Genomic DNA, 15283 nt, shown 5'->3' on the forward strand with positions numbered 1-15283 from the left:
TAAGCAAGTCCGGTAGGATCACGGGCAAATTTGGGTCGGTCCCCGGGCGGGTTTGGTCGAGTCTTGGGCGAGTATCGATCAAGTCCTTTGAAGCTTCCAGGCAGGTCTTGACGGGGTCCTTGGCATGTCCAGTTGAGTCCGAAGTGGGTCTTGGGCAAGTCTCGGTCAAGTCTTGAGCAGGGGCGTGGTCCCAGGCAGGTCCAATCGGGTCTCGGACAAGTCCTCGGCAGGTCCTGAGTGAGTCCTAGCGAGATACCGGGCAAGTCCGCTTTGGTCCGGGCAAGTCCTAGAGAGTCCAAGCGAGGTCCCGAGTAGGTCCTAGCAGGTCCGGTTGAGTCCCGGTCAAGTACCAGGTGTGTGCCGGGAGGTCCAGTCAGCTTCGGGGCGGGTCTCAGCGAGGTCGGCGAGGTCCTAGGCAGGACCTAGGCGAGTCCCAGCGAGGTCACAGGCAGGTCCCGATCAAGTCCCAAGTGGGCCTCGGCGAGTCTGGTTGGGTCCCATCCAAGGCCGGTCGGGTCCCAAGAGGGTCCCGGACGGGTCCTAAGCGGGTCTCGGTCAAGTCTAGGGCATGTCCCGGTCAGGTCTGAGTAGGTCCTGAGTGGGTTCCATGCAGGTCCAATCTGATCTCGATGAAGTCCTGGGCGGATCCTGGGTAGGTCCGGTTGGGTTGGGTCATGTCCTAAGCAGGCAGGTCCCGGCGAGTCCAGAGCGTGTCTTAGTCAAGCCTAGGGCGAGTCCCAATCAGATCCCAGGCGAGTTATGGGAGGGCGATTTTCTATCAAGTCTAGGGCAGGTCTTGGGCAAGTCCTAGCAAGGTCTCTAGTAGGTCCGATCGGGTCCTAGGCAGGTTCGAACAGGTCCCTGCGGGGTCCTAAGCAAGTCCGGTAGGGCCGGCAAGTTCGGGTCGGTCCTCGGGCGGGTTTGGTCGAGTCTTGGGCGAGTATCGATCAAGTCCTTTGAAGCTTCCGGGCAGGTCTTGACGGGGTCCTTGGCATGTCCAGTTGAGTCCGAAGTGGGTCTTGGGCAAGTCTCGGTCAAGTCTTGAGCAGGGGCGTGGTCCCAGGCAGGTCCAATCGAGTCTCGGACAAGTCCTCGGCAGGTCTTGGGTGAGTCCTAGCGAGATACCGGGCAATTCCGGTTTGGTCCAGGCAGGTCCAGTCGGGTCTCGGGCAAGTCCTCGGCAGGTCCTGAGTGAGTCCTAGCGAGATACCGGGCAAGTCCGCTTTGGTCCGGGCAGGTCCTAGAGAGTCCAAGCGAGGTCCCGAGTAGGTCCTAGCAGGTCCGGTTGAGTCCCGGTCAAGTACCAGATGTGTGCCGGGAGGTCCAGTCAGCTCTAGGGCGAGTCTCAGCGAGGTCGGCGAGGTCCTAGGCAGGACCTAGGCGAGTCCCAGCGAGGTCACGAGCAGGTCCCAGTCAAGTCTCAGCCAAGTCCGGTCGAGTCCCGATCAAGTCCTGAATGGGTCTCGGGGAGGTCAGTCAAGTCCCGGCGAGGTCCCAGGCAGGACCTAGGGCAAGTCCCAGCGAGGTCACGGGCAGGTCCCGATCAAGTCCCAAGTGGGCCTCGGCGAGTCTGGTTGGGTCCCATCCAAGGCCGGTCGGGTCCCAAGAGGGTCCCGGACGGGTCCTAAGCGGGTCTCGGTCAAGTCTAGGGCATGTCCCGGTCAGGTCTGAGTAGGTCCTGAGTGGGTTCCGTGCAGGTCCAATCTGATCTCGATGAAGTCCTAGGCGGGTCCTGGGTAGGTCCGGTTGGGTCGAGTCATGTCCTAAGCAGGCAGGTCCCGGGGAGTCCAGAGCGTGTCTTAGTCAAGCCTAGGGCGAGTCCCGATCAGATTCCAGGCGAGTTATGGGAGGGTGATTTTCTATCAAGTCTAGGGCAGGTCTTGGGCAAGTCCTGGCAAGGTCTCTAGTAGGTCCGATCGGGTCCTAGGCAGGTTCGAACAGGTCCCTGCGGGGTCCTAAGCAAGTCCGGTAGGGTCACGGGCAAGTTCGGGTCGGTCCCCGGGCGGGTATCGATCAAGTCCTTTGAAGCTTTCCGGGCAGGTCCCGACGGGGTCCTTGGCATGTCCAGTTGAGCCCCAAGCAGGTCTTGGGCAAGTTCCGGTGAAGTCTCGGGCAGGTCCCAGTGTGGTCCCAAGCAGGTCTAGTCGAGTCTCGGGCAAGTCCTCGGCAAGTCCTGGGTGAGTCCTAGCGAGATACCGGGCAAGTTCGGTCTAGTACGGGCAAGTCCTAGAGAGTCCAAGCGAAGCCCCGAGTAGGTCCTAGCCCATGTCTCTAGCAGGTCTGGTTGAGGCCCGGTCAAGTACCAGGTTTGTGCCAGGAGGTCCATGAGCAGGTCCCAGTCAAGTCTCAACCAAGTCCGGTCGAGTCCCGATCAAGTCCTGAGTGGGTCTCGGCGAGGTCCAAAGTCCAGGCGAGATCCCAGACAAGACCTAGGACAATTCCCAGCGAGGTCACAGGCAGGTCCCGGTCAAGTCCCGAGTGGGCCTCGGCGAGTCTGGTCGGGTCCTATGCAGGGCCGGTCGGGTCGCAAGAGGGTCCCGAACCGGTCCTAAGCGGGTCTCGGTCAAATCTAGGGCGGGTTCCAGGCTAGTCGCGGTGGGTCGGTTCCCAGTCAAGTCCCGGGTGGGTATCGGGCAGGTTTCGAGCAAGTTCTAGCGGGGTCCTGAGCGAGTCCCGGTTAAGTCTTAGGTAAGTCTGAGCAGCCCTTGATCAAGTCCCAGGACTTCCCAGGTAAGTCCCAAGTCGATCGAGTCCCGAGCATATCCCGGGTGAGTCCCAGCTGGGTCTTAAGCGGGTCTTGGGAGGGTTCGTGTCAATTTGAAAATGAGATGCTCAAAGTAAGAAAAATGGTTTACTGTGAAAATAAGAATCATTTTCCGAAAATTAAAGAAGAATTTTTGGTCAAAGGGAAAATATTTTTCGTTGATTATTATTTTAGGTCACTCCAAAAACTTATATATGAAAAACATTTTCCGTAAATCATTTTATAGCAAAACAAATAGAGTGATTTAAAGAGGTCATCCAATCCTACCCTTTTAATCAAGGGCTTGTTGTTAACTGACCGAGGACGCCCAATGGTGCGGGCCCTCCGATGGACCCGATAGTAGCCAAGGGTCTACTTGTCTATCAAAAGCTCATCTTAGCAATTTTATGTTTGGCTGCTTAAGCAACCCCAGATAGAATTTCCCTTGATGATTGTTGCCCACCCTTAGCCAGACTCATCCCATCGACATTACCGAAAAATCTTTTTGAGGAGGATCAAAAAGACTACTACTAAGAGGAGAGCGAGAAGATGGGTGAAAAAAAAAAAAAGGAAGTAGATGAGCAAAATGACGGAATGAGAGAAAGGAAGGAAATTTTTTATTTTTTTATTAGCATCACAAAGTGACAGAGGGAAGGAGAAAGCACAAACTGAGAGGGAATTTGATAAAAAGGGACCAACGAAAGAATCTGAGAAAGAAAGAAATAGAAAACCAGATAGAAGAAGCTCGAAAAAAAAAAAAAAAAAAAAACAGGAAAGAGCAAAATGAGAGAAAAGAGGAGAGAGAAGAAAAAAAAAGAGCAAAATGACGTAATGAGAGAAAGGAAGGAAAGAAAATTTTTGATTAGTGTCACAGCAGAGAGGGAAATTGATAAAAAGGGGGGACTGAAAGAATCGGAGAAAGAAAGAAATAGAGAGAACAAGAGAGAGAGAAGCTGGAAAAAAGAAGAAGAGAGAAAACGAGAAGGAGAGGGAGAGAAGCTAGGTGAAATGAAAGGGAAAAAAAAAAATTGAGAAAGAAAATGGAGAAAAGAAAGAAACAGAGAACCAGAGAGAAGCTGATAAAAAAAATAATAATAATAAATAAAAAGAAGAAAAAGAAAAAGAGAGAGGAAATAGAGGAGCGAAAGGAGACGAAAGGAAGAGAAACCGAGAAGAGAGGAGAGCGAGAAGATGGGTGAAAGAAAAGGAAAATAGATGAGCAAAACAACAGAATGAGAGAAAGGAAGGAAATTTTTTTTATTAGGATTCACACAGTGAGAGAGGGAAGGAGAAAGCATAGAGTGAGAGGGAATTTTGATTAAAAAAAAAGGGGGGGGAACGAAAGAATCCGAGAAAGAAAGAAATAGAGAACCAGATAGAAGCTGAAAATAAATAAATAAAGGGGAGCAAAATGAGAGAAAATGAAGAGAAGCCAAGAAGACTGAGAGGAGAGAGAAATGGAAAGAAGATGAGCAAAATGACATAATAAGAGAAAGAACAGAAAGAAAAATTTTGATTAGGTTCACAGAGTGAGAGAGGGAAATTGATAAAAAGGGAGGACTAAAAGAATTTGAAAAAGAAAGAAATAGAGAGATAAAGAGAGAAGAGAGGAAACAGAGGAGCAAAACAAGAGAGCAGAGAACGAAGATAAATTGAGAAGAGACCAAAGTTGGGTGAAAATTGTTAGAGAATATTAGGGGATTTAATTTCATTGTAATCTCCTATAATCAGATTTGATGATAATAAATCAAATTACTTTGATTTGATTATCAAATTTATCTACCCTAATTTTCCTATAAATAAGAGTGTCATGTATTATAAAAGAAATCAAGTAATAAAAACATAATATAGCTCTTTTGGGCTTCATCTATAGATGTAAGTCGTTAACGGAACCACATAAAATTTTTTGTGTCTATTTTATTATTCCATATTTAATATAATAAAAGGGAAAAAAGATGAGTAAAACGACGGAACGAGGGAAAGAAAGGATTTTTTTTTTTTTTTTATTAGCATCAAACAATAATAACATATTGCAATACGGAAGAAAAAAAAAAGTATGAAATCGAGGTTTGATGAATAAGAAGAGCAGAAAGTCAGCAACAAACATAGATTAAAGAAGCAACAAACCTTAAAACACCAATGATACTGAAACAATAGAAAACCAAAAAGAGTTCTCCAAGAATTAAAGAAAAGCTAGAACACACTGCCGTCAATGACAAGCTCTAATAAATTGCATCAAACAAAGATCCCTCAGAAGTCAGAACTGAAATATTACTGAGATCCCAGAGCATATAACCAGGCAAATGATCCTTTATCTAAGCAATAATCAGTCTGGACAACCGCAGAATACATATGCATAACATAAATGCTTTATTGACATTGTGCATTTGCAATATGAATGCTACAACCACATAAATGCTGCTTCAACTCTATCATTAGTAATAAGAATGAAGACTAAATTAATGTTTTCCTTTAGAAATAATATGAAGGTCAATAATCAGTTTTATGCACATATACATATATCTAAGCAACAAATTTGGCAATTGGGGGATGCAGACCTGGTGTGATGGAAATGATGCCATTTGATCTAATTGTTCCAAACCTTTTGTTAGCATACTGTGTATGTTATGGATGCAGCAAATTGAGTCTACTTTTCTTTGGCTTCGGCCTGTCTCCTTCGCAATTGACAACTGATCACCTTCATTAGTATATACATTTATGTGTTAGTAACAGATAGAAAAACCAACAGATAGAAAATGCAAACCAACAGAGATGGGGTCGAAACCCAAAAAGGAATTGGAAGTACCTCCTCCCTCCGGGATGTTGCAGTTGCAGAGGAACAATAGCTCTTGAGGCCATTTCCTTTTCTTGTTCTTGTTATTGTTCTTGAGCGTCATAGCCAAAAACTCCTCCAAAGCTCGACAACATCGATGACAGAAACACTTGCATACGCCACCTCGTCCACCCCAAATGCCACAATCTCTCTCTCTCTCTCTCACCCTCTGAGCTTTCTATTTATCTACAGAGTTTTGAATTTTAAAGAATGCCCAACGGTCTAATTCTTTATTGAAATCAGACCGCAGGATGGACGCAAAATCCAACGGTTGGGTACCCTTCTTTTGTTTGGTAAGATTAGGAATTTTCTAGCCGTTGGTGGTATAATTGAGATTCTAATTACCCAGTTGATGTTGTTGATTGTCGGAAATCCTCTCTTGAGGTGGACTAGCCGATTGGATTTGATTTTTGAATTTTTAGGTCCTGAGCTATCCTGAAAGTGAATCCATTTGGGGCAAGTACTTGTTAAAAAAAAGTATCCAAACTTTAGCTATATATAAATAGATATATAAAAATTAGGAGCAAATGGGAATTTGATTTCTCAACCCATGTTGTTGGTTGTTGGAAACCATCCTGTGCAGGTGGTATCTTTTGGTTTGGCTCCGACTTGTTTATATTATGGGCCGCTGTGAAGGTACCCAAACCCAAGCCGAATCCACTACATATACGGACCACGGACTAAAAAAAGTTATTGAATCCAAAATTCAATAGTAATTAATTAATAAAAAATTCAATGATAATTTTTAGCTCAACGTCAAAAAATAAACACTTAGAGAGTATGAGAGTGAGAGTGAGATAAATAATCCCTTAATTTAAGGCGATCAAATCATTATTTATCATTAAAAAAAAAATCACATTCGAAAAAAAAAAAAAAAAAACAAAAACAAACAAACATTACAAATTAAATGAATGCTTACAAAGAAATTTCTTAGAAAATATAAACAACTTTTTACACCCCCACTTGGAATGTGAAAAAAGAAAAAAATGCACTCAGGAAAGAAACAGAAGCTGGGGGATGCTGAAACCATCATATCCCCATTAGAACGAAAGCACCACTAAACACACATTATGTTAACAGGAGCTAACAATTTTTCTGCCCAGCTATTTAGCCTGACTTAAAATAAATTAAAGAATGTGTCTGCCTTTATCTAGGAAGTTGCCTATTAATGGTGCAAAGTCACTGTCTTTTACGGCGAAGTCCTGGCTCGAACAAGAGGTGATTGAGGTATAGGAGAGTGAGGAGACCGCATGCTCTGTGCCATCATGATATCATCCACTCTTTTACTTTTAAGGCTGAGTCTAAGATTGCTGTTCCAATGCTTTCTCTTAATAGAATTTCTGACATCCTTATTTTTATGCACAAAGGTTTGGATTCTATTCAAAGCAACTTCCATGGTGCTGTCATCCATGTTAGCAAAGCAAACCCTGAACCACCCTGGCTCTGAGCAGTGAAAAGAAGAACCAGGAGAAACATTGAGCTTAACGTCCTTTATTATCACTTGCCATAGCTCCATCTCTGCTTCAAATGTCTTGTTTTTTAGCAGGTGACGCAAATCCATCCATACAAACAGGCCTGCATTGCTCTTCAAACAATCAATGCCTACTTGAGCAAGAGAGCGCGCAAGTGAAGAACTTATACCTACTTCCCAACCTTTCAGCACTCTCTGCTATAAATCTGTCGACAAAAGCATCATCCGACAGCATAGATGCAATCAGATGTTGTGTTTGTGAGGAAACCAGCCCGACATTTTACGACAACATTGTACTACAGCATCGTTGTATGAATAGACAATCCCAACTCTAAATCCAGGGAACCCCATGTCCTTTGAAAGACTATAAACAATGTGGATGAGATCAAGGTTGCACGCCATTTCCTTTTCTTCCTCTAGAATCTCAGATATGCTTACGAAACCAGGCTGGCTGAAGACAGTTGCAGCATATATTTCATCACAGATCAAGTGGATGCTCTTCTCATTGATGAAGCTTACAAGTTTTATTAGAGTCTGTCTGTCTAATATAGTGCCAAGAGGGTTTGATGAATTGGTAATCAGCAAGCCTTTTACTCTGATGTTTTCCATTTCAGCTCTCTCATAGGCAGCTTCCAAAGCTTCTCTTGTCACCTTGAAATTGTTAGAGCTTTCACAGACTACTGGAAGGAGTTGTACTCCTGTTCTCCATCTCAAATCCCGATCAAAACTGCAATAAAAAAGCCAAATTGTTTTAGCATTTCTCCTGCATATATAGAGATTAATTATATGTTTTGTATGTTTCTAGAGGTCTTGCATATATCTATGTAAAAATTTGGAACCATATTAAATACAAATACTTTTCTTTGTCATTGACTAATCCAAATTATTGACCGTTTAACCATCAGTGCGTAATTGCTTTTCTCATTGTTTTGACTGTTACAGGCATTTTGAAAAGAAAATTCCTTACCCTTTGACTCAAGTGGTGCTGTCAGTCAACTACAATTTTTTTTTTTTTCTGGATCTTTGACTAATGCTAATTGGCTCAAAATTGAGAACAAGAGGCTTTTCTTCGAGGAAGATGGGGCTGATCATTTTCCCCTAGTATCTTCCAATTTTTTGTCAAAAATTGGTTTGGAGGTTTGTATGAGAGTAAACCCTTTAGTAAACCCTTTAGTTGAGGACCACTGCAAATTGGATGTGATCATGCCCCCACCAATCATTCAACTAGGTGGATTCGGATCCCCACTAATTTATTATTTAAATTAATTCGAACAATACATATGAGAGTCGTTATTAAACTCATTTGTCCAAATAGAAGTACAGACAGCCTAAAACTTGTCCAGTTATTCATATTTATTGTTTAAATTACTAATAAACGAGAGAATAAAACTGTCGGAAATCTAAAACTGTCGAATTATCTTAAAAAGTTCTTAAATGGTGGTCTTTTGGCTTTATTGTTTCAAGCTTTTCCGGCATTGTAAAAAGTTCATATAGGTTATTGGGAGTACGTATTTTTTAGAAACTTTTATCAATTTTAGTTCACTGGAAGATGTAAATTAGGGTTTTCTCTTTATCAGTTAGCATTTATAAAATCAATCGTACAAGAGATTCTACCCTCTTTAGTTTCCCTTATAGTCAGTAGCCTGCCTACCCCATGAATTTGTAAAAGGTGATTGTGTTAAATGAGTTAAAATGTGTTAAAATGTGTTCAGTTTGAGACTGGATGTTTTCTTTTTTGCTGGATTTTAGTTTCCTCTTGTAACAGGCAGAAGCTTATGAGTTCTCTTTGTTATGTTGCTAGAGTAATGACCTTTTTGCTCTGTTCTTGGATGAAACAATGACATACTCCTGTGCTGTATTCAAGGTCAGGATCAAAACCATTCGATGATTTATGATCAAGCAAGCATAATTTTCTTCCACGTATTCCATTTCTTTAACTTATATTTATTTATGTGTTAAAACATTTCATAGAAGGAAGATGGAGACTTAAAGGTTGCACAACTGAGAAAGATCTCTCTTCTGATTCAAAAGGTACGACTCGTTCAATTGGAGTCATCAAAATTTGAAAATGTTCTTGGTGTAATGTAAGAGTTGTACAATTCATTTCTCTTCGATTAATTCAGGCAAGAATTGATAAAAATCATGAAGTTCTTGAGATTGGGTGTGGTTGGGGAAGCTTAGCTATTGAAGTTGTCAAACGAACTGGATGCAAGTACACTGGCATCACTCTGTCTGAGGAGCAATTGAAATTTGCGGAAATGAATGTGAAAGAAGCTGGCCTTCAGGTATTGACATGTTGAAATTAGAGAATGAGAGTTTGACATGTGTTAAGCCATATGTTTTCTATTATGCAGGGTTCCTAGAGAATGAGAGTTTGACTCTCTGGTTCTTCTCTTGTCATAGAATATCTGATTGAATCTGGCATCTCTTATCATACACTATTCTTCACAAGTCATTTTGAATTTAATTTTAATCAACTCTATTACCAGGACCGCATTAAATTTCTTCTTTGCGACTACCGCCAATTGCTTAATACCCTCAAATATGACAGAATCATATCTTGGTAAGTTCCTTTGACACTGAATTCATATCTGACATAACTTCCTCAGCAAAGAACATGATCTTGGATAGCATTTTTTCAGTGAGATGCTAGAAGCTGTTGGCCATGAATTCATGGAAGCATTTTTTGCTTGCTGTGAATCGGTATTAGCAGAAGATGGGCTTCTTGTTCTGCAGGTAATGATAGGATGGAAACAAAAGAGCTTGTGTCCTCTCTCATTCCCCTGTTTGATTATATTTTCATGATTACAGAATGCCTTGTTGGTCTCTATATCTCTTTTACGAGTTTAATTTAAATACATTGCTAACCATTATAGGTTGTTGGTCTTGTTTTAGTTCATATCAATACCAGATGAACGTTATGATGAGTACAGGCAAAGTTCAGATTTCATAAAGGAATATATATTTCCTGGTGGATGCCTTCCTTCATTAAGTAGAGTAACATCAGCCATGGCTGCTGCATCCAGACTCTGGTACAAGTTTATTTTGTAGAGTTATTTTTTGTTTAATATTTATTTCTCTGCATAATTAACAGAAATTTGGTAACTGCAGTGTGGAGGACCTAGAGAACATAGGGATTCATTACTACCAAACACTCAGATACTGGAGAAAGAATTTTCTTGAGAAGCAGAGGTAAGTGGTCTAAACTCTGTAGAAAAAGAAAATTGTTCTAGCATCTGAAGTCCTTGTAGTTTTGAGTTTTTGGACCTTGCTATTCATGTCCGACCAAAAGAAAAGAGTTGTTGGAACATATATTTTCACATTTTAACTTCCATTACTAGGAAGATCACATGTTTGCTGCATTGGAGTGGCCTAAAAATGATGAAAGGGATAAGATTGTCATTGGACTCTGGTTTAAGTGTAGCAAGTTGGCATATTTATTTTATTTCATGTTGTTCTTTAAGCCATTATGCTGGAAATCTATTATTATTTTCAATGATATTACATGAAGACTATAAACAAGTTTTGTATTTTGATATTGTGGCATTAATTTTTGTGTTTTCAGCAAAATCCTCACTCTCGGGTTTAGTGAAAAATTCATTCGGAGGGAATATTACTTTGATTATTGTGCGGCTGGTTTTAAGACGCATACACTTGGAAATTACCAGGTATATATACTTGATGAACAACTGCTATTTGCCATGTCCCTTGTTAAATACTTTAGAAAGTATTGAATAATCTGTTAAGAACATCAACTTGTGTAAAATACTAAGAACCACTATTGCTTTGTTTCCATGGGAGATGAAATCATACTTCATAATTCAAATTTTGATTTTGCTCGTTGAAACTAGATGCAGTATATATGAAAGGAATAAGCAAAATATTCCCAGATATAAGATCATTGTTTTGCTTCAGATCATGGAGATAACAAAGAGAAGGGTATATTCTGCATAGTGTTTATAACAATGAGAAGGGTATATTTTACATAGTTTTTACAAGTATAGAAATGAGTGTTTATAGAAACCTTGATTAGAAACAATTTAATGTAAAATGTTGATTTTTGGTTCTTAAATTTGGATTAGATACGTTGTTTTTTTTTTTTTTTGTCCTTCATATTGAAAAAGTTTTAATTTTGTCCTTGAAAATTTAAATATAGCAATGTCATCCTGCCATCCATCATCCATGAATTAAAGTGTACATGTAACTCATGGATTGAAGTCTTGTGTGTGCAATGTCATCCGCCAACTCTTACCTCCACCATGACTAGATCGCCACTACCAATCTACCACCACCATCGAGAGAGAGAGAGAGAGAGAGAGAGAGAGAATTAAAGTGTACATGTAACTCATGGATTGAAGTCTTGTGTGTGCAATGTCATCCGCCAACTCTTACCTCCACCATGACTAGATCGCCACTACTAATCTACCACCACCAGAGAGAGAGAGAGAGAGAGAGAGAGAGAGAGAGAGAGCTTTTGGTGGTGGTGGTATAATGGGGGTGTGGTGGTGATGGTTGTGGTGATGTTGGAACTACAGTGGTCGTGGTGGAGGTAGGGTTCGACGTTGAAAAGAGAGAATTTCAGTTTTTAATATGCATTGATAAAGTGATAGATTTTGGGTTTTAGATTAGAGTTATTGCAAGGGATCTCAATCTGTAACTCATAAAAGGTTTTAATGAGACACAATTATAACCTCATTTACATGTGAAAAACTCTAAACAGATAAATATCACAATTTTATGCGAAATTAACAGATATTTATCAAAACAAACATTCACCAAAATATGAACAATCACACACAAAGATTTTGGTGACGAAGAGAAAACTTTTTAGAAACCAATCTAAAAGTAAAACCTCTCCAGGGCAGCCAAACCCAGGAAATTACTATCAAAAGATTATCCAGAGATTACAGACACTAGGAACACTTACAACCCTTTGCAAGACCTTGACTCTGTAAGATCGACAAGCTTCCAACTTGTCTCCTCGCTCACAATCTTCTTCAACGTGATTCTCCTTTATCGGACTCTTCCGATAGACTTCAATTAAGCACACAATCAATACTAATAAAAATCCTCTAAAAGGAATCAATTTGGCTCACAACAAAATAATTACTCAAGCACATCCTCACACGAACTCTCTAAGGGTGAAAATTCGTACTTCTCTCTTCTATAATGATGTATATATACCCCCGACAAAACCCTAGACCTAACCCACTTAAAATCACATTTTTTGGCCTAAAACTTACGGGGTGTCCGGACATGTTAATGGGCGGTCCGGACACGGCTTTGCGAAGCAAGATTTTAGTTTCTAGAAATGAGGTCCGGACCCGGGGAATTGCGGTCCGGACCCAGCCTGTCCAGTCTTGATCAACAGCTCTGATCGATGGGCGTTTGTGGTCCGATTGAGCTGAAATTTTGCAGGGCTGTTCATAACACATGAATCTACATTATGAACGGTGGAGATTGGATTCTGAGCATTCTATATCAGTGTTTGAGCCTATGAACAGTAACATCTGCATTTTGGAACTGAATTAAGCCAACACAAGAACTAACAAACTCTCCCTTTGGCAATTCAGTGACAAAACCAAAATGTCGAGCCAATCCCATCATCTCCCCATATTTACTCCCCATTTTTGTCACAGAATGACAAAAGATCTTCATGTTTCCTGAAACACTTCACAAAATACATCAAGGCATATGTGGAACAAGAAGACATAAATAAAACTCATGATAAAAAAATGACGTAGAATGCGTGATCATAAAAAAAGTCAGCAAAACTCCCCCTCAATGTATGACTCAATTAACAACAGGAAACTGGAAATGTAAAGCATGTTTCCCTCCCTTAAAAGTTAAATGAACACACATGATAACACATCAATGACTCATGTATTGCACAATGAATATTCAAACATGCTTCAAATATGCAAAATATACATGAGACTAGAAATGGCTAGAAACTCATATTGCTTAACCCAAGCCAAGAAAATGTTCCATTCAACCTATGCTTGTGTGGTGTGTGGGTAAGCCATCCAAAGAGAAAAATTTTCAATTTACAAAATGAGGAGAAAGTTTCACCACCATGAGGTTTTGACAAGTATATCAAATCAAAAGTCAAACCTTATCATACTAGGGCCTAGCCACTCTTATCTTATACATTTCTCTTTGTAAAATATTTTGCACAAGTTTGACACAGTGAAATAAATTCCTTTTGGAATATGATCTTTTGATTTTATTTGTTTCACTATTTTTTTTATTTTTCTCTTTGAGAAAGTGTCCTTAAACTTTTGGTGCTTATCACAAAAGAGAAAGCAGAAATTTTTAAGCCCTAGGTTCAACTAGCATATGGTCAATTTGAAAAATATGACTAGTCAAAAACCTCATATGGTTACCTAACAGACCTCACAAATAAAGTGAAACAAAGCCTCAATTTAAGCTTAAATGTGCACAAAAGATAAAGCATAGGCAAAATGTACCACATAAGCTCAGGCTTTAGGTAACCACAAAAACAAGTCCATTGACACAAATTTTCATCTCATGTATATTAAGAACATTCCAAGATGTAAGGAATTAAATCCATAAAAAGCAACATGAGAAATTAATGGACTATCTAGGTACATAAGACAAAAGAAAGAAAAGGAAACAATCAAAGTAACATATTTTTGTCTTTTTGAAATTTTTCACAAAAGAAATGCACACAAAAGAAAAACAAATGCAAAACAAAGAAAAATGCAATGCAAAACAAAACAACATGCTTGAATTGAGATTACAACAGGCAAGACATGAATGTCCTTTAGCATTAAATTTTCATCACATCTTATAGGTCCCACTACAAAATAATGATTTGGTTTAATAACTACTTCTAGGTCTTCATAAGACATTACACATTCCTGAACATTTGATTAGCAAGTAGACAAAAATCTTGGTGGTCCGCACACAACATCTCATCTATAAGCTTTTCAAAGATCATGATATATGAATTTCTTGAAAAATCCTTTATGAATATGCCTCAAAACATGAATCTCAAAACAATCATGTATATACTCTTTATACAGAAAGTGTAACAACAAAAACAAAAAAATGCAAAGCAAAGAAAAATAACACGCTCTAGGATATTCAAAAATAAGCAAAACAATCAATCCTAGGCATGTTATTGACTCACCTAACTTTAGGTGCGATCACTACCACTCCCCCTCAATGGGTGAATGGAATAATCCTTCCTAACCCAAACCTTCTTGAATAAAGGTGTAGAGACGTGAACATTTTCAAACTTGTCTACTCTAGACACACCTCCCATCATCATTACCAAACTCTCATAATCTTTCCTAGAAACAGAATTTTTATTTTTATGCACATGAGGTTTTAATTTAAAACAGTTGGGTCGAATGTGGCCAACTTTTCTACAATGATGACAAGTAGGGATAAACCTTTTAGGAGGTAGATTCCTAGGAGGATGGACGACTCTATATTTGGGATAAGATACATAAGGTTCAATATGAATTTTCTTAACTTTCTTACCTTGTGAGGTCGAGGCAGCTGCTGTTTTTCTTTTAACCACAGAGTCTTCTACTTTTTCTGATTTAACAAATATTATCTCGGAAGTAGAATCATTGTTAGAAGACAAAGCAACATGACAATCAAAACTTAACTCAGATTTATCACAATCAGAATTCTGAGTATGTAACATATTCTCAAGGGAATTGCTAGAGAATTTTTCCAATTGAGTTTCTGACTCTTTTAATTTATTCTCTAACAAATCAACTTTAAAACCTAAAACAGAATTTTCAGATTTTAAAGAATCAATTAAAGCATGTGATTCAGACAATTTAGTAACAATAGATTCATTCACATGCTTAAGATCTTGAAACTCCCCCAAACAATTTGTGTATTGATGTCTCAAAAGAGTGAATTTTTCCAACAAATTCTTGAAGGAGTTTATAAGATCATATTCCCCTTGAGAAGTATTCATAGCAAACAGGAGTCAACAGATCTCACTCAAGAATTTAATCCAAAAGGAGTGAACCCGCTCTGATACCAATTGAAAAACTCTAAACAGATAAATATCACAATTTTATGCGGAATTAACAGATATTTATCAAAACAAACATTCACCAAAATATGAACAATCACACACAAAGATTTTGGTGACGAAGAGAAAACCTTTTAGAAACCGATCTAAAAGTAAAACCTCTCCGGGGCAGCCAAACCCAGGAAATCACTATCAAAAGATTATCCAGAGATT

At 39.9% G+C, this 15283-nt stretch overlaps 1 protein-coding gene and 1 pseudogene across 2 annotated transcripts in view; one reads left to right on the forward strand and one right to left on the reverse strand.

Moving 5' to 3' along the window:
• Positions 1-15283, forward strand: part of LOC132178506 (uncharacterized) — an 89511-nt gene that overhangs the window by 73101 nt on the left and 1127 nt on the right. The window contains exons 18-23 of one of the 2 annotated variants that reach the window (XM_088515357.1): positions 9171-9332; positions 9537-9610; positions 9690-9783; positions 9943-10079; positions 10159-10239; positions 10613-10715. In XM_088515357.1, the coding sequence (XP_088371483.1) occupies positions 9171-9332; positions 9537-9610; positions 9690-9783; positions 9943-10079; positions 10159-10239; positions 10613-10715 (651 nt within the window). Of the gene's footprint in view, positions 1-9170; positions 9333-9536; positions 9611-9689; positions 9784-9942; positions 10080-10158; positions 10240-10612; positions 10716-15283 lie in introns of those variants that run through there. The other variant, XR_009439823.2, reaches the window with a different exon arrangement.
• Positions 6766-8976, reverse strand: LOC132178308 (1-aminocyclopropane-1-carboxylate synthase pseudogene; annotated as a pseudogene).

Source organism: Corylus avellana, chromosome 4, assembly GCF_965113065.1.
Source record: "Corylus avellana chromosome 4, dhCorAvel1.hap1.2, whole genome shotgun sequence".
Lineage (NCBI taxonomy): Eukaryota > Viridiplantae > Streptophyta > Magnoliopsida > Fagales > Betulaceae > Corylus > Corylus avellana.